This window comes from Schistocerca serialis, chromosome 5, assembly GCF_023864345.2.
Source record: "Schistocerca serialis cubense isolate TAMUIC-IGC-003099 chromosome 5, iqSchSeri2.2, whole genome shotgun sequence".
Taxonomy (NCBI): Eukaryota; Metazoa; Arthropoda; class Insecta; order Orthoptera; family Acrididae; genus Schistocerca; species Schistocerca serialis.
The window spans coordinates 422858796-422881500 of NC_064642.1; the positions used below are offsets into that span (position 1 = coordinate 422858796).

Consider the following 22705-nt stretch of genomic DNA (forward strand, 5'->3'; position numbering starts at 1 on the left):
AGGTATTGTTGATGACTGCTAGATGTGATGTGGTACTGATGTGTCCATCCTTCAGATGGAGATTGACATCAAGGAAGATGGCTCATTGGGCTGAGGAGGATCCGGTGAAGTGTATGGGGGAGGAGATGTTGAGGTTCTGGAGGAATGTGGGTATGGTGTTCTGCCCTCGGTCCAGATAATGAATCTGTTACCAGTGGATCTGAAAAGAAGTTTGGGATTCTGCATGGATAGCCCACGAATAGATTAGCACAGGAAGGTTTCATGTGAGTATCTATTGCTGAACCATGGATTTGTTTGTAGGTGATGCCTTCAAAGGAGTTGTAACTGTGGATGAGGATATTGTTGGTCATGGTGACCATGAAGGAGGCTGTAGGTTTGGAATCAGCCATGGATTGGGAAAAGTAGTTTTCAATAGTGGCAAAACCATGGGCAGTGGAGATGTTAGTATAGAGGGAGGTGCCATCAACAGTAATGAGCAAGATGATGGGTAGTATAGGGAGAGAAACTATGGAGAGTCAGTGGAGGAAATGGCTGGTGTCTTTGTCATGGGAAGGTGGGTTACAGGTGAGTGCAGATGTGAGGTTGGTTTCCATGTTGTGGAGTGGGATAAGAGGAACGATGGCTAGGCAAGGTTTGAGGTTAGGAAATTCTGCAAAGTTAACAGGGGATGATTTGGGCCACTGGGGATGCATCACAGTTAGATGGAGAAATAAAGGCTGAAGGTGTCCACTAGGGCAGAGATACTCTCTGTGGGGGCACAGTAACCAGCCATAACAGGGTGTCCTGTATGGTTGGGTTTATGTCCTGTAGGTAGCATATAAAAGGTAGGAGTGCAGGGATTGTTGGAGGTGAGGAGAGAGATAGAATCAGGGGAGAGGTTTTGGAACAGGCACAAGGATTTGAGGAGGGACTAGAGATCCTGTTGAATTTCTGGAATGATGTCAATGTGGCAGGGCTTTGAGGTGGATGTATCTGACAGCTGGGGAAGTCTTTCTGCCAGGTAGTCCTTGTTCATGAGCAGAGTGGTATAGCCTTTTTGTGGCAAGTAGGAGTATGAGATTGGTATCAGTTTTTAGGTGAAGGAGTGTGGTTCTCTCTACAGATATGAGGTTGGTTCCCATGTTGCATGATAAGGGGAATGATGGCTAGGCAAGGTTTGTGGTTCGGAAATTCTGGAAAGATAACAGGGGCTGATTTGGGGCCACTGGGGATGGATCACAGTTAGATGGAGGAATAAGCTGAGTCAGGTAGGGTCCTATAATGGTTTTGGGGTGAGTCTGATTGGTAGGGTTAATGGAAGAAAAATGTAACCACCGTAGGGGTAGAGAGAAGGTCTTTAAAAGCTCAGTATGACTTTGGGCGAGGGAAAAAGGTGAGGCCGTAAGAAAGGACTCTATTTTGCAGATCTGAGGCATTTGGAGGAAAGGTTGATGACTGTGTTGTGGGCCTGTTTAGGCTCTGTGATGTGTAGGATGGAGGGAGGGAGGTTCTGAAACTCCTTATGTAGGCATGCAACTGTGTTTACTGACAAATCACCAATGTTTCAATCAAATAATTGTATATGACATGTCATGTGACAGGAAAAATTTTATTATGTTATATTTGAAGGGGCAAGCAGTGAATTGATATGTAAAAAAGATGGCAATTTATACAAAATCCTTCTTTCTAAGGCAATAGTGATGATCTGTCCTCATATCAGTATTATATTCCATCATTAGTTTACCACTCAAACAAATGCCAAAAAAAGAAAAAAAAAAAGAAAAAAAAGGAAAAAAAATGCATAGATGTAAACAATAGTAGGAGTGAAAAGGAAATGAAATTGCTCGAAGGAAAAGAGGCCGCTAGATCCTATGAGATAACTCATAGAATATATATTTATTGTGCATAAGAAGGTGCCACAAATCTGTTAGTTAATTGTAGATTGCTACTGCAAAGGTGCATCGCATGTGATGGGGAAAGGGCACAGCTCTTTTCAGATTTAAGGTGGATAGCAAGACAAGTGCATAATTGTCAGAGTATTTTTTTGTCCATCTACAATACCAATCAGGCCAATTTAAGATAGTGACTCTATGGATGCCATAATAAATTAAGCAGAAAAATAAAAATGGTCTCAAGTGGTTTTAGAGGACTAAGTAGAATTTTTTAAATGGAGATTTTCAATCTATATCTGTTATCAGATTCAATTTATAACAATGAGACATGGACTTTAAATGTGAAAACCATTTAAAAAATTGAGGGTCACTGAGCAAGCCATGAGGAGGTGAATGGCAGGCACTTAAATGTGAAAACCATTAAAAAAATTGAGGGTCAGTGAGTGAGCAATGAGGAGGAGAATGATGCACACACTGGTGAACAATAAGAGATTCATTCTGGAGGGAATCCCTCAGGCTGTGGGCGAGCCATTTCTCCACAGTATCCTCTCTTTTGGGAGAGCTGGTCCTGCGTGGTATGCAGGAGAACTTTTGTGAAGTTTGGAAACTAGGAAAGAGGTATTAGCAGAAGTAAACCTTTTAATGCTGTTGGGAGTAATGCTGGGGTAGCTTAGTTGGTAAGAATATTGCCTGCGACATGCAGGGCTCCAGGAATGGCACATAGTTTTAATATGCTAGTACATTGCAATACAGTGCTCACTCTGCTCTGTGGGGTGAAAGATTTATTAATGAAGAGGCACATGGTGGAATTTACTAGGAGAGATATAAAAACAAACAAATGGGTCAGTGGAGTGGAAGATACAGTTATGGTTGTAGTGAAAATGAAATGCTTGTGTGCAGGTTATGAACTAAGGCATATGGAAGCATGCTAAGGAGATTTTTTGTGTGATTCCCTGATATTGGAAAAAACTAAGGCGATGAACTAATGGTAGGTAGGTGGATGACTAATTTGAAAAAAAAAGAAAAAAACTTTTGTGAAATTATTTCTCTAAAAGTAGAAATAAAAACCTGTGACACACTTTTGAATGATGTTCAAAATTATGTGAGCAGATGTGGCATGTCAAATGCTTCTCTAACCTACTTTATTTCTTACGTGTAGACAAATCATTTCACAAAACATTTGACTATTTTCTTTTTTTTAAAAAAAAATTTCTTTTCTTCTTGAGTTTTGTTCGGAAAAAATTTTTAATATTGGATGGTGTTCTACCAGGATAAATCAATAAGTATCTGCAATCTTCCTTTAATTGTCTTTGGATTGGTTCTATAGCATTGTGTGCCCGAAAACTGCTAAATGGACTGTTATCTTCGCCTGTAGTGGGTTACAGTGTTATCTCAACAGTCCACTTTGCACTGTTGCAACATAAAGATGGCTAAGTCACTCTCTGTTTGTACCATAGACAGCATTCTGTAATCTGTTTTTTGTGGGGTGTGTGTGTACCAGGAGCACCAATTCATAGAAGACTTTCAGCACAGTAAGGGGACAATGTTTTGTTACAGCAAAGTGTTTACCAATGGACTGAACAGTTCAAAAGTGATCAAATGAGTGTGAAGGATGAGGAAAGAGCAGAGCATCCAGGTACAGCCACAACTGATGCCTATACTGAATAAGTCTGTGCCTTTGAGTAACAGGCAAGTGACTGTTAATTATGTGCCAAACCACATTAGTCCACTTAAAGGTGTTTTAAGAGTTCAGCTCTGATTAGTAGGAGAAGGAAGTGGTGCAAACATGGCTTGTTGCACAACAAAAAAACTGTTTTTTTGGAGGTATTGGGAAGCTTGTGCAGTAGTGGACCAAATGCATTGAGAAACAGGAGGACTATCATGAAAAATTATATAATTAAATCTTGTAGTCCTATTGCAATAAATTATAAATATTTATTTCAGACACCTATTGACTTATCCTTGTATTAATGTTAAGAGTATACAGATTAAGACAAAGCACAGAGGTTTCAATTTATGCTGTAATTTGGTATTTATTTTGGGTTTGAATATGAAAGAAAGAATTCCACAATTTGTACACAAATGTAACTTTTTCCACACAAAATAACTAGCCCTTGAAGAGGCAAACTTTTTGACACTTCATTTACATAGCCAGTAGTAGCCATTTGTGAAATATTTCAGTTTTTCTTCTTATCACTAACTATGTATTTTCTTAATAATCCTGATTACTGTCAAACAAGTAAATCTTTTCTTGCGAAACCGGACGTTGCACTAGTAGTTTGATACCCCATTTGACCCTTTCCCATTCTTTGTTTGGCTATGAAAATTCAGTTAAAAATTTTTCCTCTGATAACTCATTAACTTTTATTAGCTATCCTGATTACTTTCAAGCAGTGAAACCCGTTTTGCAAAACAAGACCTCACACTTGTCAACTTTATACTCCATTTGTCCAGTTCCAACTCCTCGTGTGGCTACAAAAATTCGGACAAAAATCCGTTGTGTAATATCTGGGGAGTATTGTTTCCACTCCACTCAGACATTTGATCAAAACATGCAGCAACACTGTGATACATTTAGCTGAAGAGTGTAATCCATGGAAAAGTCTGAAGGTGGCTTTTAAAAAGGAAAGAAATTTATGATATAACCGCGTTGACATCAAGGTTACTAGAGATGGAGCAAAAGCTCGTAATGTTTCAAGAATGTAGAAGGAAATTGGCTGTACCCTTTGAAAGGCATTTTTCAGGTGTGATTTAGGAAAATCATGGAAAACCCAAATCTGGATGGCTGACATCAGATTTAAACTGTAGTCCATTGTGCAAACCACTGCACCATATCACTCATTGGGTGGCATTTATTTAGCAGTGGATGTCATATGGTTGATGATGATTATCGAGAAATAACTGAAGTCAGATCTTATTCTGGTAGGTCTAATAAGTTAACTGATAGTGATCATTAAGTTCTACAGCATACTGTACAAATCAGCCAGCAAACACCCTTATCTGTCTCCTCAGAGCATTCTATTTGCAGCTCAAGTACAGAGATCAGTGACAGAACATGCCATTGAGATGCAATACAATTTGATTTTCATTGTTTTATACAAGCCCATAAATGCTAACCACAAGGTGACATTTTGAATGGTGCAAACAATGCAATAATTCTTCTGTGAAGTGACAAGTTTTATTGTGTGATGAATTTGGTACATTGTGTGACAGATAGCTTGTGTGGACCTGCAGATGGCATTTATGAGTGTGTGTTGTAGTGGCAGTAAACTTCAGTGGAAGTGATTTGCAGGTAATATTGTATTACCTGTGGTGCAACCATCCTGTCTCATGGGCTAACCAGCTGACCTGTATGGTCAGCCTTTATGGGTGCCCCACTGTCAGAGCACATCACATTTTTGGATTATAGGCTCTTGATCCTTGGACTGCTCTCTGGACAGAATATTCAGTGCTTATGACAACTCAGAACTTTACCTGGACTTTCCAAATCTTTCATATAGTCTGATTAAAATTATCATGAGATGCAATACAATTTGATTTGCATTGTTTTATACAAGCCCATAAATGCTAACCACAAGGTGACATTTTGAATGGTGCAAACAATGCAATAATTCTTCTGTGAAGTGACAAGTTTTATTGTGTGATGAATTTGGTACAGATCTTATCATGATTCAATTGCTATAGCCAGACTGCCACAACAAGTGGTCAGTTCACTTCCAATTCCTTGTCCGGCATTCTTACTTGTGTATTGATTTCGAATCATGGGTCTGCACTTTTATTTCATGTTTCATCATGCATGATAACCACACTATGAACAAAAAACACAGACATAATGATGGTAATGAAATATACATAGTTCATACCCAGCGCTAACTAAACACTACTGGATACTTGCACACAAGACATGATTCAGCATCACATATGCGGTTATTAGAATCACAAACCTCAGGTCACATTAGATAAGCTTCACACAACATTGCATGAAAGCAAGTTTTTGAAGGCTGCAATTCATCTTTGTGACTGGCTGGTCAAGATCAAAAATATAACAAATGTACTCAGTGTTCTGCTTTATCGCAATGGTTAGCATATTAATTTGCCGTTGTAAACGTTGCAGATTTGAATCTTGTCAAATGTGAAATTTATTTTTTCTAAATCTAATCAAAAGAGTTGTGATTATCATTTTTATTCAGCTAATTTTTTTTATTTCTAATTCTTTGCCACATCATTTTCATCGTGGTATTGACTTTTGTATTTGCTTTTATTTTTCTACCTAACATTCTTTTTTCATTTGGAATCTGCCTCTGTCATCTATAATCTGCAACCAACTGCCAATAAGGACTGCAGATTTGTTAGTAATGCAGCAGCTCACATAGCCAGAGGATAGTTTCAGGTAACTAATGATAGCAAGGAGTTACAGTTTACTTTTAGTGCAGAAACTGAAGTTTGTCTGTCTTGAGTTTGCACTTAGAAGTTAGCTTTGATAGCCATGAACAAAGCGATTGTGATTTTAGTTCTGCCACAGATTGTTGATCACCACTTTCTCAAATACATATCACATCATAAGGTTGTGTTTAGGTTAGGACACGAGTTTAAATTCAGGGCCACAAAATGTGTCCCCTGCTGCAGTCCAGTCTTTGGCCACTTAAAATCAGCTGTCAACATAGCATCTTACATTTCCAACATACTTTGTAGCGGCTACTTCCAATATTACTGTGTGTTACACCTTAACAGCATTTGTGAAGTGACTTGCCATGTTTGCGTGTTACGTATAACAGAGCAGTAGCTGGCGGCTACTGTGGCAGCACTGCAGTGGCAAGTGACAGATGTCCACTATCAAATAAATTTAAATGGACTACAGGTAGTGTATTAATCTATTCACTGATGGCCCAGCTAGAACTGGCATTGATGGGAATACTGTGCCATATCTGTGTATTTTTCCTTTGCCAGATGCTTTGTACTGTTGGGCATAGGGACTATTTATCCAGTTCTGCACTCTCATTTTGTTTTAATGTGTATAGATGGCTATTGCTATGACTATTTTTTCAGTATATTCCTTGTTATTTGTCTTATGATCTCTTATAGATCTGTGGAATACATGTGCAATAAATAAATAACTGATTACTGTAAGGTGTACAAGGGGCATTTGAAAAGTCCGTGCAAAAATAATAACTACTTACGTGTTTGGGGTAAACCTTTTTTATTTTTCAACATAGGCTCCTTTTAGACTTATACGCTTCGTCCAATGCTGTTCTAATTTGTTGATCCCTTCCAGATAATAGGAATTGTCGAAGTCTGAAAAATAACTTAGTTGCTGCGATCACCTCCTAGTTTGAATAAAATCTTTGTCCCGCCAGCCATTTCTTCAAATTGGGGAACAAATAGTAGTCCGAGGGAGCCAAGTCTGCAGAATAGGGGGGATGTCAAACGAATTGGAATCCTATTTCCACTAATTTTGCGACCACAACTGCTGAGGTGTGTGCTGGTGCATTGTCGTGATGGAAAAGGACTTTTTTGCGGTCCAATCACTGTCGTTTTTCTTGCACCTCGGTTTTCAAATGGTCCAATAATGATGAATGATATTCACCTGTAATAGTTTTACCCTTTTCCAGATAGTCATGAGGATTATCCCTTGCGAATCCCAAAAGACAGTCGCCATAACCCTTCCGGCTGAAGGAATGGTCTTTGCCTTTTTTGGTGCAGATTCTCCCTTGGTAACCCATTGTTTGGATTATTTTTTGGTCTCAGGAGTATCGTAATATATCCATGTTTCATTCACAGTGACGAAACGATGCTTAAAGTCCTGCGGATTCTTCCTAAACAACTGCAAACCATCCTTGCAACACTTCACATGATTCCATTTTTGGTCAAGCATGAGCAATCGCGGAACCCATCTTGCGGATAGCTTTCTCATGTCCAAATGTTTATGCAAAATATTATGCACCTGATCATTTGAGATGCTCACAGCACCAGCAATCTCATGCACCTTAACTCTTCTGTCATCCATCACCATATCACGGATTTTATCAATGATTTCTGAAGTCGTAGCCTCCACAGGGCATCCAGAACTTTCAGCATCACTTGTGCCCATATGGTCACTACAAAAATTTTGAAACCACTTATAAACTGTTCTAATCAAAGGTGCAGAGTCACCGTAATGTTTATCAAGCTTCTATTTAGTCTCCTGAAGCATTTTGCCTTTCATAAAGTAATATTTAATCACCACATGAAATTCTTTTTCGTCCATTTTTCGACAATCACTTGACTTCCTTCATTAACACGAATGCCAAATACAAACAAATACATATGGATGAAACTTGGTGTGCGTTCTTTCCAAAGATGCTACTAACTAAACATGACCTTGATATGTGCCAATGGTACCATCTCTTGGACTTTGCGCGAACTTTTCAAACGCCCCTCGTAGTCAGGCAAATATTATTCCAATCTCTTTATTAAATGGCTTTCATTAGTTTTAGGCATCTATGATCACTGAGGGATAGTTTTTTTTTTTGCTCCGATAAATCAAGTTCATCATGAGCTAATGCAACTGTACTTAATTTCTTACTTTAATGAAACAGTGAAACATGTATAAGGTATGCCCAATTGAAAAGGAGACCTTCACAGTAGTTGCATTGTATGAAGTCCCAATGTGTGAATGTGTTTGCTGAGAAGTGGTGTGCTGGTATTTCCAGTTGCAGAAGTGAAGTTAATGGCTTCATAACAATTTCCTTATTTCTGGCGAATTTTTTCCACAGTTCATTGCATGATGGGTTCCTCCTGATCAGCACAAAGAGCTGTTATCCAGTTTCTATATGCAAAGGGGAGCATGCTTCACAAATTTATTGCAGGATGAAAGAGGTTTACAGAGAGCAGTGTCTTATACAGTGCATAATATTCTGGTGTTTCCAGTGTTGTGAGGCAGGACATGTAAACATCAAGAGCACACCACACTATAGGCAATGCACATTGTCACCACCAATGCCACGATTTTGGCATTGGAGGAGCTCATATGGATGAATCGTCGGATGAGCACATATGACATTAAACAAAGGGACTGTGCATGACATAATCTATGAGAAGCTTCGGTATGGTAAAGTTTGTGCACAGTGGGTGCCCAAGCATCTTTCAGAGAATCACAAGACGGCAAGAATGGGAGTTTGCGTGATCCATCTGTTGAGATAGGTGGAGCAAGGAATAGATTTCATTGCTTACATTGTGGCATGTGATAAAACGTGGCCTCGCCACTTCAAACCTTGCCTCCAAACAGATGAGCATGGAGTGGTGGTATCTCGGCTCCTTCATCCAAAAAAAGTCAATTCTGCCCCAAAAGCTGGAACAGTAACACTCAGTTTGTTTTTCAATGAAGAGGGACATCTGTTTATTGACTGGCTACCAGGAAATGCAACAGTTAATGCTGAGCAGTATTACAAACACATGCTGATATTCAAATAGGGCATCAAGGAAAAGTGCAGGGGCAAGCTGTCAAACTTTTCCAGGATGATGCTTTTCTACATGTGGCCAAGAAGACCTTCAGACTGCTTCAAAAATTTCAATAGGAGGCCCTAGAACATGGTGGGCAACTGACAGCCCATGGGTCAGATCCAACTCGTAATTGGCCTGTCGAAGAAATCAATGGGAGGGAGGGCAAATTGCTCACATTGTAATGTGCTCGGGACCCATTTTCTGCTCTGCTGTCATGGATTTGACCAGCTTCGGCCATTTTGTGCATGCAATGTATGATTCGTGCCTATCTTCTACAGTGGTAGAAATGTCACATGTAAGTTAAGAGGTGCGTCTACATTAAGATTTTTATCAGTACGTCAATATTCTGATTCCTTGAGAGTGAATATCAATCTTAGAAATGTTGATGAACAATAGCGATGCTGACCAAAATATTCTCAGTATTACCAATGGGTACTGACTGTGTGAGGGCAAGTATTATCAGATCCTTTGCCATTGTGTGTTTGCATTCTTCCTGTTTGGCTTCTGTATAATATCTACATCTACATCTGTACTCTGCAAACCTCTGTGAGGTACATGGCAGATATCTTCCCATTCCATTCACTTATGGAGTGCAAGAAGAATGATTGTCTGAAAGCCTGTGGGCGGGCATGCAGTAATTATTCTAATCTTCTCCTCACAATCCCTACATGAGCAATACATTGGGGATTGTAGTATACTCATTTAAAGCGAGTTCTTGAATCTTTGTTAGTAGACTTTCTCAGGATAGTTTACATCTCTCTTCAGGAGTCTTCCAGTACAGTTCCTGCTATACCTCTGTGACACTCTCCCATTCATCAAACAAACGTACACTATGTGAACAAAAGTATCCCGACACCTGGCTGAAAATGACTTACAGGTTCATGGTGCCCTCCATGGGTAATGCTGGAATTCAATAAGGTGTTGGCCCACCCTTAGCCTTGATGACAGACTCCACTCTCACAGGCATATGTTCAATCAAGCGCTGGAAGGTTTTTTGGGAAATGGCATCCCATTCTTCACAGAGTGCTGCACTGAGGAGAGGTATCGATGTTGGTCGGTGAGGCCTGGCATGAAGGAGGCATTCTAAAACATCCCAAAGGTGTTCTGTAGGACACAGGTCAGGACTCTGTGCAGGCCAGTCCATTAAAGGGATGTTACTGTTGTGTAACCACTCTGCCACAGGCTGCGCATTATGAACAGGTGCTTGATTGTGTTGAAAGATGCAATCGCCATCACCAAATTGCTCTTCAGCAGTGGGAAGCAAGAAGTCGCTTAAAACATCAGTGTTGGCCCGTGCTGTGATAGTGCCATGCGAAACAACAAGGGGTGAAAGCCCCCTCCATGAAAAACATGACCACCCCATAACACCACTACCTCTGAATTTTGCTGTTGGCACTGTACACGCTGGCAGATGGCATTCACCAGGCGTTAGTCATACCCACACCCTGTCATTGGATCGCCACATTGTGTACCATGATTCGTCACTCGACACAATGTTTTTCTATGGTTCAATCGTCCAGTGTTTATGCTCCTTACACCACATGAGGCATCGTTTGGCATTTACCAGCGTGATGTGTGGCTTATGAGCAGCCGCTCAACCATGAAATCCAAGTTTTCTCACCTCCCGCCTAACTGTCATAGTACTTGCAGTGGATTCTAATGCAGTTTGAAATTCCTGTGTAATGGTCTAGATAGATATCTGCCTATTACACATGACCCTCGTCAGCTGTCGGTGGTCTCTGTCAGTCTACAGATGAGCTCGGCCTGTACGCTTTTGTACTGTACGTATCCCTTCACGTTTCCACTTCACAATCATATTGTAAACAGTGGACCTAGGGATGGTTAGGAGTGTGTAAATTTCGTGTACAGATGTATGATGCAACTGACACCCAATAACCTGACCATGTTCAAAGTCCGTGAGTTTTGCGGACCACCCCATCTGATCTCTCACATTGTCTAATGACTACTGAGGTTGCTGATATGGAGTACCTAGCAGCAGGTGGCAGCACAATGCACCTAATATGAAAAATGTATGTTTTTGGGGGTGCGTGGATACCTTTGATCACGTAGTGTGTGCCCATTTGTGCTGCTCTTCTCTGTTTATGTTCAATTTCCCCTGTTAGTCTTACTTGGTACGGGTCCCACACACATGGGCAATATTCTCGAACTGGTCACACAAGTGGTTTGTAAGCAGTCTCCTTTCAAGACTGATTGCACTTCCCCAGTATTCTACCAATAAACTGAAGTCTACCACCTGCTGTACCTATGACTGAGTCTATGTGATCATTCAAATTTCATATCCCTACAAAGTGTTACGCCCAGATATATGTATGAGTTGGTCGATTCCAACAGTGATGCAGTGATATTATAGTCATAGAATACTATGCTTTTTTGTTTTTTGAAGTGCACAATTTCACATTTCTGAACATTTAAACCAAGTTAGCAGTCTTTGCACCACTTTCAAATCTTATCAAGTTCTGACTGAATATTTATGCAGCTTCTTTCAGATAGTACTTCATTACAGATAACTACATTATTTATAAAGAGCCTGAAGTTGGTATTAATATTGTCAGAAAGGTCATTAATATATGACATGAACAGCAAGGATCCCAACATAGTTCCGTGCGGTACACCCGAAGTCAAGTCTACATCTGACAATGACTACCCATACAAGATAACATGCTGTGCCCCCCCTTACCAAAAAGTTCTCAATACAGTCCTAAATTTCACTTGACACCCCACCAAATGATAGTTCATCAAAGAAAATATGAATTTAGTCCATCATAGATTAAATAAGGTGGAATAGGCAATAGATCATAGTATTTCATGTTCTGAAACTTTTGCTACTTTCTTGGAAAACTTCCTACATGTTTTTAATCAAACTTTCCCCCTTACTGTACATCATAAAAAGTAGGAAATAAAGTAAAGTGGATTACTGAAGGAATAAAAATCTCTACTGCAAGGAAAAGAAGGCTACCTAGGGAACTAAAACATAACAGAAGTCCAGATTTTGTTACCTATGTAAAAAGTTGCAAAAATATTTTTCAAAAAGGTTGTGAAGGTAGCAAAAGAACTGGCAAATAATAGATTTATTTTTGATAGTGAAAACAAATCAAAGGCATTATAGTCGGTGATCAAAGCTGAAGCAGGTGCCACAGCTAGAGGCCATGATATTTCTGAAATCAAAATAGAGGATAAAACTATTGTAAATCCTCCTCAAATTTCTGAATTATTTAATGAATTCTTTATAAATGTAAACAAATCAAACATCATTGTAGAAGATTACATAGATAAGGTAAATTTTTCAACAGTGAGCAATTTGAAGGTGAACTCTGCATTACATTTACCAAAACTAATGTAAAAGATATAGAAAATGTGATACTATCACTAAAAAGTAAAACATCAGCAGGATGGGACGAGATACCAACAAAAGTGTTAAAAACACTCTCTAAAATAATTGCACAGTCACTGTCTACAATACTTAGCCAGTCCCTTCAAGAAGGTTATTTTCCAGACACACTGAAGTATGCTAGCTCCTCTCTGGACAACTCACTGCTTGCCACAGGATTTTTTTGCGAACCTAACGAAGACCTTTGATAGTGTGAACCACTCCTTGCTACTCTGTAAACAGGAAAAGTATAGAATTAGGATCACAGAATTAGAATGGTTTAAGTCTTATCTAACTAAGCAAAGACAAAGAGTACTTATATCATCAGAGAGAGGAACGTATACTTACCAAAATGGAAAACCATTTCACGTGGAGTACCCCCAAAGCTGTATTTTGGGTCCCATTTTGTTTCTGTTTCACATAAATTATCTACCACTTAACATTGAGTGTCTCAGTTTTATTTGCAGATTAAACATCTGTAAGCATTAAAAGTAATAGCACTGACCAAATTCCCCAAACTGTATTAAATACTTTAGAAAAATTAGATACCTGGTTTGATTTAAACAGGTTAAAATAATCATGGAAAAGACTCAGTTTATGCAGTTAAAACAAAACAAGCAAAATTAAATGATATTCAGGTCAGTCACAAAAACAGGGTTTCCAGGAAGCTACATCTGTGCGAAATTCCTAGGAACGCAACTGGATAAAAATCGATCATGGGGCTCACATATACAGTACCTTGCAAATAAATTAAGTAGGATACTGAACAATGCTGCCAGTATGGGCATAAAAAAGTAGTATATCACAGCTACTTGAGTCAGTAATAAGGTGTGAAATCGTGTTTTGGGGTAACTCAAACCATATGCGTTGAATGTTAAAACTTTGGAAAACTGTCATTAGAAATATGCACAATATAGGACCAAAAAAAATCATGTTGCCCACTCCTAAAAAATCTAAATATATTAAGTGTTCCTGCACTATACATCTGTGAGCTGATTATCTTTGTGCACAGTAGCCCTGATTTATTTGTAACAAATCATTTTCAACACGATTACAACACCAGAAATCAAAATAATTTTATGCTGCCCACGCACCGTTTAAAACTTTATGCTCAAACTCCACATTATATGGGTACAAAAATTTATTACAAAGTAAAAGGAAGGGAAAAGTCAGATGCTTTTCAGAAATAAAGAAATATTGCATCTGTCTGATCGCCTTGATCCAAAGCTCTCAGTATGTCATGTATGAAAAGTGCAAGGTGAGCTGCACATGATCAGTGTTTTCAGAATCTACACTGGTTGGTATTGAGGAGGTCACTCTATTCAAGAAAACCAATTATATTTGAGCTCAGAATATGTTCTAATACATGTTATAAATGATCCAACATACGATAAGTTCAAGCAATCTAGAGTTTTAAACAATTTAAAATGAATAAATAAATGATGACTTAATTTATTTAGTGTGACAGAAACCACCCATGCTAAAGTGAACAGTTATTAGAAGTATATTGGGGCAAATATTTTAAAAAGGCGTGCTGATAGTTTTTGTAGATATTAACACACTAAATTTCAAACACTCAGATGACCTGGCTATGGCAAAAAATTGCAAAGTTACTCCCAATTGCTTGTTGACTGGGATTGTCTATCCACCTCATTGCCATATTTTGTTTATTTTTATATTATATATATTAATATAGTTTATAGGTATTAATGATTCTATCAACAGTTACTTTATGTATACTAGGCAACTAGTTTCAAACATTACAGGTTCATTTTCAAGCCTGGCCTACTGAGGCTGCACTGATGGTGCCTGATTGTAATAATAAAAGTAATAATAAAAAGCAAAGTAGCAGTATTTGCAGAATGAATGCCACAATCCACACGTGCCTCTTACAAAGTCCAAATCAAATGTCAAAACTGAAAAAAGCTATATTTTGTGTTTCTACTCTGTCTTGTAGTAACATTTGTAAATAATTCTTGTCTGTTGTGGATGTATTAGCCACCACAACGGTAGTTACAAACTGTGCAGAGCCTTCAGCTAGGTATCCACTTTTAAAGAATGCATATAGAATCATATAGGTGTGGTGTTATAGATAGATTATATAATGGTAAGACAGAGATTTAGGAACCAGGTTTTAAATTGTAAGACATTTCCAGGGGCAGATGTGGACTCTGACCACAATATATTGGTTATGAACTGTATATTAAAACTGAAGAAAATGCAAAAAGGTGGGAATTTAAGGAGATGGAACCTGGATAAACTGAAAGAACCAGGGGTTGTAGAGAGTTTCAGAGACAGTATTAGGAAACGATTGACAAGAACGGGGGAAAGAAATACGGTAGAAGAAGCTTGGGTAGCTTTGAGGGATGAAGTAGTGAAGGCAGCAGAGGATCAAGTAGGTAAAAAGATGAGGGCTAGTAGAAATCCTTGGGTAACAGAAGAAATATTGAATTTAATTGATGAAAGGAGAAAATATAAAAATGCAGTAAATGAAGCAGGCAAAAAGGAATACAAATGTCTCAAAAATGAGATCGACAGGAAGTGCAAAATGGCTAAGCAGGGATGGCTAGAGGACAAATGTAAGGATGTAGAGGCTTATCTCACGAGGGGTAAGATAGATACTGCCTACAGGAAAATTAAAGAGACCTTTGGAGAAAAGAGTACCACTTGTATGAATATCAAGAGCTCAGATGGAAACCCAGTTCTAAGCAAAGAAGGGAAAGCAGAAAGGTGGAAGGAGTATATAGAGGGTCTAGACAAGGGCGATGTACTCGAGGACAATATTATGGAAATGGAAGAGGAGGTAGATGAAGATGAAATGGGAGATATGATACGGCGTGAAGAGTTTGACAGAGCACTGAAAGACCTGAGTCGAAACAAGGCCCCGGGAGTAGACAACATTCCATTAGAACTACTGACGGCCTTGGGAGAGCCAGTCCTGACAAAACTCTACCATCTGGTGAGCAAGATGTATGAGACAGGCGAAATACCCTCAGACTTCAAGAAGAATATAATAATTCCAATCCCAAAGAAAGCAGGTGTTGACAGATGTGAAAATTACCGAACTATCAGTTTAATAAGTCACAGCTGCAAAATACTAACACGAATTCTTTACAGACGAATGGAAAAACTAGTAGAAGCCGACCTTGGGGAAGATCAGTTTGGATTCCGTAGAAATATTGGAACACGTGAGGCAATACTGACCCTACGGCTTATCTTAGAAGCTAGATTAAGGAAAGCCAAACCTACGTTTCTAGCATTTATAGACTTAGAGAAAGCTTTTGACAATGTTGACTGGAATACTCTCTTTCAAATTCTGAAGGTGGCAGGGGTAAAATATAGGGAGCGAAAGGCTATTTACAATTTCTATAGAAACCAAATGGCAGTTATAAGAGTTGAGGGGCGTGAAAAGGAAGCAGTGGTTGGGAAGGGAGTGAGACAGGGTTGTAGCCTCTCTCCGATGTTATTCAATCTGTATATTGAGCAAGCAGTGAAGGAAGCAAAAGAAAAATTCGGAGTAGATATTAAAATCCATGGAGAAGAAATAAAAACTTTGAGGTTCGCCAATGACATTATAATTCTGTCAGAGACAGCAAAGGACTCGGAAGAGCAGTTGAACAGAATGGATAGTGTCTTGAAAGGAGGATATAAGATGAACATCAACAAAAGCAAAACGAGGATAATGGAAAAAGTAGTAAAGGAGTTTTGCTATTTGGGGAGCAAAATAACTGATGATGGTCGAAGTAGAGAGGATATAACATGTAGACTGGCAATGGGAAGGAAAGCATTTCTGAAGAAGAGAAATTTGTTAACATTGAGTGTAGATTTAAGTGTCATGAAGTCGTTTGTGAAATTATTTGTATGGAGTGTAGCCATGTATGGAAGTGAAACATGGGCGATAAATAGTTTAGACAAGAAGAGAATAGAAGCTTTCGAAATGTGGTGCTACAGAAGAATGCTGAAGATTAGATGGGTAGATCACATAACTAATGAGGAGGTATTGAATAGGATTGGGGAGAAGAGAAGTTTGGGCACAACTTGACTAGAAGAAGGGATCGGTTGGTAGGGCATGTTCTGAGGCATCAAGGGATCACCAATTTAGTATTGGAGGGCAGTGTGGAGGGTAAAAATCGTAGAGGGAGACCAAGAGATGAATACACCAAGCAGATTCAGAAGGATGTAGGCTGCAGTAGGTACTGGGAGGTGAAGAAGCTTGCACAGGATAGAGTAGCATGGAGAGCTGCATCAAACCAGTCTCAGGACTGAAGACCACAACAACAACAGGTGTGGTGTGGTGATGAGAACTGATGGAATGTGATGGCATGCCACTGAATGTGAAGCAGTCTGGTGTGGAACTTACCTTGTAACCTTTAAGGTGTAGCTGCAGATAGTGCAATAATTTGTTTTAGAGGCATGGAAAAAAGCAAACATCCAGAGGCTGAATTTGTCCAGTGATTCCAGGTGGTGTCAACTGAAATGTGACACACTTTTCAGGAGTGATAGATTGGTCTAAGGGGGTATGATTTTTTATATGCAGGCCAGGAATCAAACAAAAGCAAGTTATTTTGACGAGCTATTGGCCAAAAGCGGTGTTCATAATATAGTTATTGTTCTCTTACACCAATTTTCCCATGCTTGGTTGGTATGATGTAAATATTCCCTACTGTCCTTGCAAGATCATGCTGACGAGAAAGAATAGTAGGGGTTAGAGCATCTCCAACTTTAATACCCAATAAATGACTTTCCAGCCAGTTTACCATACAGATCGACAGTTTGCATAATTGTGTATGAATGCATTAGGGCATTGATGTTAGTTGATCTTGGTACAGCTCTCTTGGTACCTTTAGTTCCCAGGGTTCCTTTCATATGCATTTCCTCTTCAAGTCCCAGTTGGTCAGACCTGAAAACAAATCCCATACTAAATGATGGGATAAGTTTGTTTATCTCATCTACAAATTTTTGGGTCGATTTCTCAGTTTACAGTGCATTATCAAGTTGACACTTTGTTTGAAATTTTGTTATCTTACTTCTTCCATGTGCAATTTGATATGCATAACATAGTAGGGCACTATCATATACATCCTGAAATGTGCAAACACCAGTTTTTGTAACAAGTGCACCTTGTCCTCCCTTGAATATCCATAGTTTTTCTTGTCCACAACATGGTCATATTGCTGTGGACCTATTCAAAATCTGTTCATAATTGTTTTTCTTACTACGATGCAGATGATCTTTCATGTATGCAATTATGTTTAATACCCAGTCCTTGGACAGTGATTGGATTTGACTGGAGATGGGATTTGTAGCTCCCTGTCCAGCAATTATGATGAACTATGAGGCTCAACACCTGTTTCAGTATCATGTTCGCTTGTTAAGCATGTAGTGTCATCACAGCACTCCTCATGTAGATTGTCCGCAGAGTCGAGCATATACGACACCATATATTCCACTGATTCATCATGTAGAAATGCTAATATTTCACTGGCTACTTCTTTCTTACTCTGCAAAATTTCTTGGGTTTCCTTCTGACGAAATGTCAATTTCAACAACTGTTGTTGTAGGTATAATCTAATGTTTGCTTTGTTTGTCATTGCTCTGTTTTGTATCAACATAGCTAGCACTGTAGCACTGTTGTTCAGATACTTGCTGACTAAACAGTTCAGCTACACTCTGTAGACTCATATCTTATCACCCAGCAAAGCAATTATTTAGCTAATTAATCCAATGGCACCCTTACAATAGTTTGTGGGAGATGGGGGAGGAGGGGGTGATTATATTTGGGCCTTGGAGTATTTTTAATATTTTGGAAGATGAGTGAAAGTTCCAGTTCTGACCCAGATAAAAACCTGTGTAAAACCAATTTTTAGATCATTTTCTTGAAAGAAAAACACCTGAATACACTATATTTTTTCCATTCCCTAAGAGGTTGGGGAGGGGGGCGGGGGGAAGGGAGGGAGAAAGAGCGGCCCCTTGCCCTATGATATGGACACCCATGAATGAATCTAAATCCTGTGACTTAATGCAAATCCTGTAACTGCAACACTAAGGTGAATTGTAGATATAATTTGTAGAAACAATGAAGGGAAATATTTTAAGGGTTGCTCATTTCTTCCTTCCTTTCGAGCTGTTCACAAATATTTCACTTGAGTGTGCCAACAGTTTCTATCTGGCAGTTAAGCTTACTCTCGCAGGATTTAGAATAATTATTTGTGTAATTGCTTTGTTGAGGGATAAGATTTTGTTACTTACTTTGAAGATGTAACACTTTGTTTGCACTTACCCTTCTTTATGGATAGCATTTGTTTTTGTTGATAGAAATCAAATTCATCATTTGATAATGCAGTTGTATTTAACAACTTACTTTAAGAAAACAGTGAAACACATAGGTAATATTTTGCATATGATCATTAATAATACAATGAGAATTAATTTTTGGAATAGCAGTAACATAAATTGAATTTCAGAAATAGAATATTAAATGTTTTGTGCAGTTTTATGAGAAACTTTTTGCATTTACATTTTTTTCAGTTAGAGCTGTTACCCTACAATACCATAGAAAAAAGATAAAATTCCTCCAACAATGCAGATCCGTTGGTACAAGAAACGCATAACTGCTGTTTCTATTGCAGCAATTGTGCTTTATTTTATCTTTCGTTCTCAAGAGCACAGCGCCATTTTTAAAATTATCATACGAGATACTAAACCAGCTGATGTCTGGGAGTATGTTGCTGATTTTAGTAACATGAAGAAGCTCAATCCTACAATGTGAGTACAATAAGGGCCTATACTACATTATTGTAATGCATAGTAGTTTAGAATTTTCTGTCTTCATTGCAGCAGTTTGCTTTGTTTGCTTGCTGCAAAGTAACAGACTAATTCTTCTTTTTGGCAGACAGTGCATACTATTACTTGTGTGCATAAATGATATAGGTAGCCATACTCCAGGTGCAACCACTGTTGTTGTTGTTGTGGTCTTCAGTCCTGAGACTGGTTTGATGCAGCTCTCCATGCTACTCTATCCTGTGCAAGCTTCTTCATCTCCCAGTACCACACTGGATGGATATTGGTGGAGAGGCCAGACTAACATATGGTTCTTGAAGAGGAGCAGCAGTCTTTTCAATAGTTGCAGGGTAAACTATCTGTATGTTTCACTGATCTGGCCAACATGGCTTTGCAGTACAGGTACTGTGAATAGTTGAAAGCAAGAGTGAATTACAGCTGTTAGATTTCCTGAGGACATGCAGTTCTTCTTTATTTTTTTAATTAGGATCACATCTGCTAACATAAAATATTCTAGAGGCAAATAGTGTCCCATTTGGATCTTCTCACAGAGGCGACTTTGGACGTTGTTGCCACCAGAAAAACAAATCAGGTGTTATGTGGGTAAGAGCATGGAATTTTAGATTCCTAAGTAAGTAGGTTAGAGAATTAGGAAAGTCGAAATCAATAGGCAGAGGTTACATAAAGGAGAATTAGTGAAGTATGGTGTCAGGATGAATAGGCTTTCTGGGCAGGGAGTACAAGGTTATATACATAAAATCAAACAGAGGTAAGGAAGAAATAGGGCTATAATGAATAAGAAAATAGGAATGTGGGTAAACTATTATGTACAGCATAGTCAACACATTATCATAGTCAAGATATCACAAAGCCAAGAGCCCACCACCATAGTACAATTTCATATGCCTACTAGCCCTGCAGATGATGAAGAGACTGAAAAACACATTATATAATAAAAGAAATTACTTAGTTCATTGATGGAGATGAAAATTTTGTTATAGCTGAGAGACTGGAATTCATTAGTAGGAAAAGGAAGAGAAAGAAAAATGCCAGGAGAAGATGGATTGGATAAAAGGAATGAAATAGAAAGCAGCCTGGTAGAATTTTGCACAGACCAAAATTTAGTCATTGCAAACATTGGATTTAAGAATCATGAAAGAATTTTGTAACAAAAAAAGAGATCTGGGTACACTGAAAAGTTTCAGATTGACTTTATTGGTAAGACAAAGATACAGAAATAAGATTTTAAATTGCTAAATATTTGTAGGAGCAGAATTGAACTCTGGCCATTATTTATCAATTGCAAACTGCACATTTGGAAACTAACAAGGTGGAACTGTCTAATTGAAAGAAATAGAGGATTTTGAGAGTCCCCAAGGGAGCATTATAGCATTTGGTTGTAATTAATGTGCGGCAACTCACAGAGGTCCAGTGTGTGCTGTAATTGTCGTGTGGCTGACATTACAGAAAGGTAGGAAATTAATAAGATGGGAGCTATCTGATTGAAAGAAATAGAGACATTTGAGTCACAAAGGTAGCATTGTAGCAGGTGGTTATAATTAAAGTGCAGCTACTCACAGAGAAGTGAAACTCGGTAGATATTCTTATGCATTAATGAGGAACCGATTTACGATGGAAAAAAATTAATTCCAGTTTTGACCACCAGGTGAAAACCTGGCTCTGTAAATGTGAGAAAAACATATAGAAATGTTTCTATATATAATGGATTAGGAACAGGAGGAGTGGGCAGAAAAGGTCAAACAAGTGAGAAGTGCATAAGGTTGATTTTATTTTTAACATCTGCTTAAACAATTCATTCAGGATGAGCACTGGACACATTGATGAGATGCTGCATCCATAAAATGACATGATCAACAGTTGCTTGCAGCAGTGCTGGTGGAATCTAAGTAATGTGTTCTTGTATACTGGCCTTCAGATCAGGTAGGAACCGAACATGTCCCTGATAAATCCCCAGAGCAAAAAGTCACATGGATTCAGATCAGGTGATCTTGCAGGCCATACATCTGGAAAACCTCTGGTCTCAATACGTTTATGAAAGGTTGCATTAAGCAGATCTTTCAATGATTGAGCAACATGAGGTGTTCCCCCTTCTTGCATGGAAACAGTGGTTTCCACACATTTACTCTTATCCAAAACAGGAATCATATGATGGACAGGGAGGTCTCGATAACATGCTGATGCCATGGTACACCTGACAGGCCCTCTGAGTGTATTCTCTTCATAGAAGAATAGACCGAGAATAAATCAAACAATGGAAAATCCAGGATGGAATGTAACAATATTAGAGAAGGAATTATAGCGGAAATGCTGAGTCGTGATAAGCACAACAAAAAGATTCACACAATTATAGCTTTTGGCCATTAAGGCCTTTGTCAGCAATACACACACACACACACACACACACACACACATATGCAACTTGTACACACGTCTGCAGTCTCAGATAACAGTGTGGTTTCAGTTATCTGAGACTGCAGACGTGTGTGCAAGTTGCGTTTGTGTGTGTGTGTGTGTGTGTGTGTGTGTGTGTGTGTGTGTGTGTGTGTCTGGTGCTGACAAAGGCCTTAACGGCCGAAAGCTATAATTGTGTGAATCTTTTTGCTGTGCCTATCGCGACTCAGCATCTTCACTAGATCGAGAATAAAGGTGCTTGTGAATCCACACCACACAGTCACATACAGAAAGTGCAACAGCTCTTTGTGCACAACATGGAATTTAATAGTACTATAAATTCAGCAGTTCTGTGTATTCACTGTGGTGTAGTATGAATTGCTTCTCCGAGGTGTAACCATCACTGCTGACATTTATTGTAAACACCTGAGACACCTTGCATATGCAATCCGAGAGGAGTGATCAGGAAGACTGTGCGAAGTGATGCTACTATTCGATAACACCCACTCCCATTGTGCTAGACTGACAAAAAACCCTATACAAGAGTTGGATTGGGAAGTCATCCCACACACATCTCATTCACCTGATTTTGCACCCTCGTGTTTTCTTCTTTTCCACACTCTGTTGAATAATCTTCAATGGACTTCCTTCCCAGATGAAAATGCACTCCAAACATGGCTCAACAAGTTCTTCACCTCAAAATCACATATTTTCTGCAGTTGCAGATTCAAAAAGTTACCCCAGCAATTAGAGATTGTTATAAATAGTGAAGGAG

The 22705-nt window shown here is 38.8% G+C and overlaps 1 protein-coding gene across 4 annotated transcripts in view; it reads left to right on the forward strand.

Annotated features, from left to right (window-relative positions):
• The window catches only part of LOC126481089 (uncharacterized), a 43024-nt gene that overhangs the window by 14516 nt on the left and 5803 nt on the right, over positions 1 to 22705 (forward strand). Inside the window, exons 2-3 of one of the 4 annotated variants that reach the window (XM_050104594.1) lie at positions 3429 to 3564; positions 19271 to 19503. In XM_050104594.1, coding sequence (XP_049960551.1) covers positions 19319 to 19503 — 185 coding nt within the window. In that variant the 5' untranslated portion in view covers positions 3429 to 3564; positions 19271 to 19318. Of the gene's footprint in view, positions 1 to 3428; positions 3565 to 19266; positions 19504 to 22705 lie in introns of all 4 variants that reach the window. The other 3 variants (XM_050104592.1, XM_050104595.1, XM_050104591.1) reach the window with 3 other exon arrangements.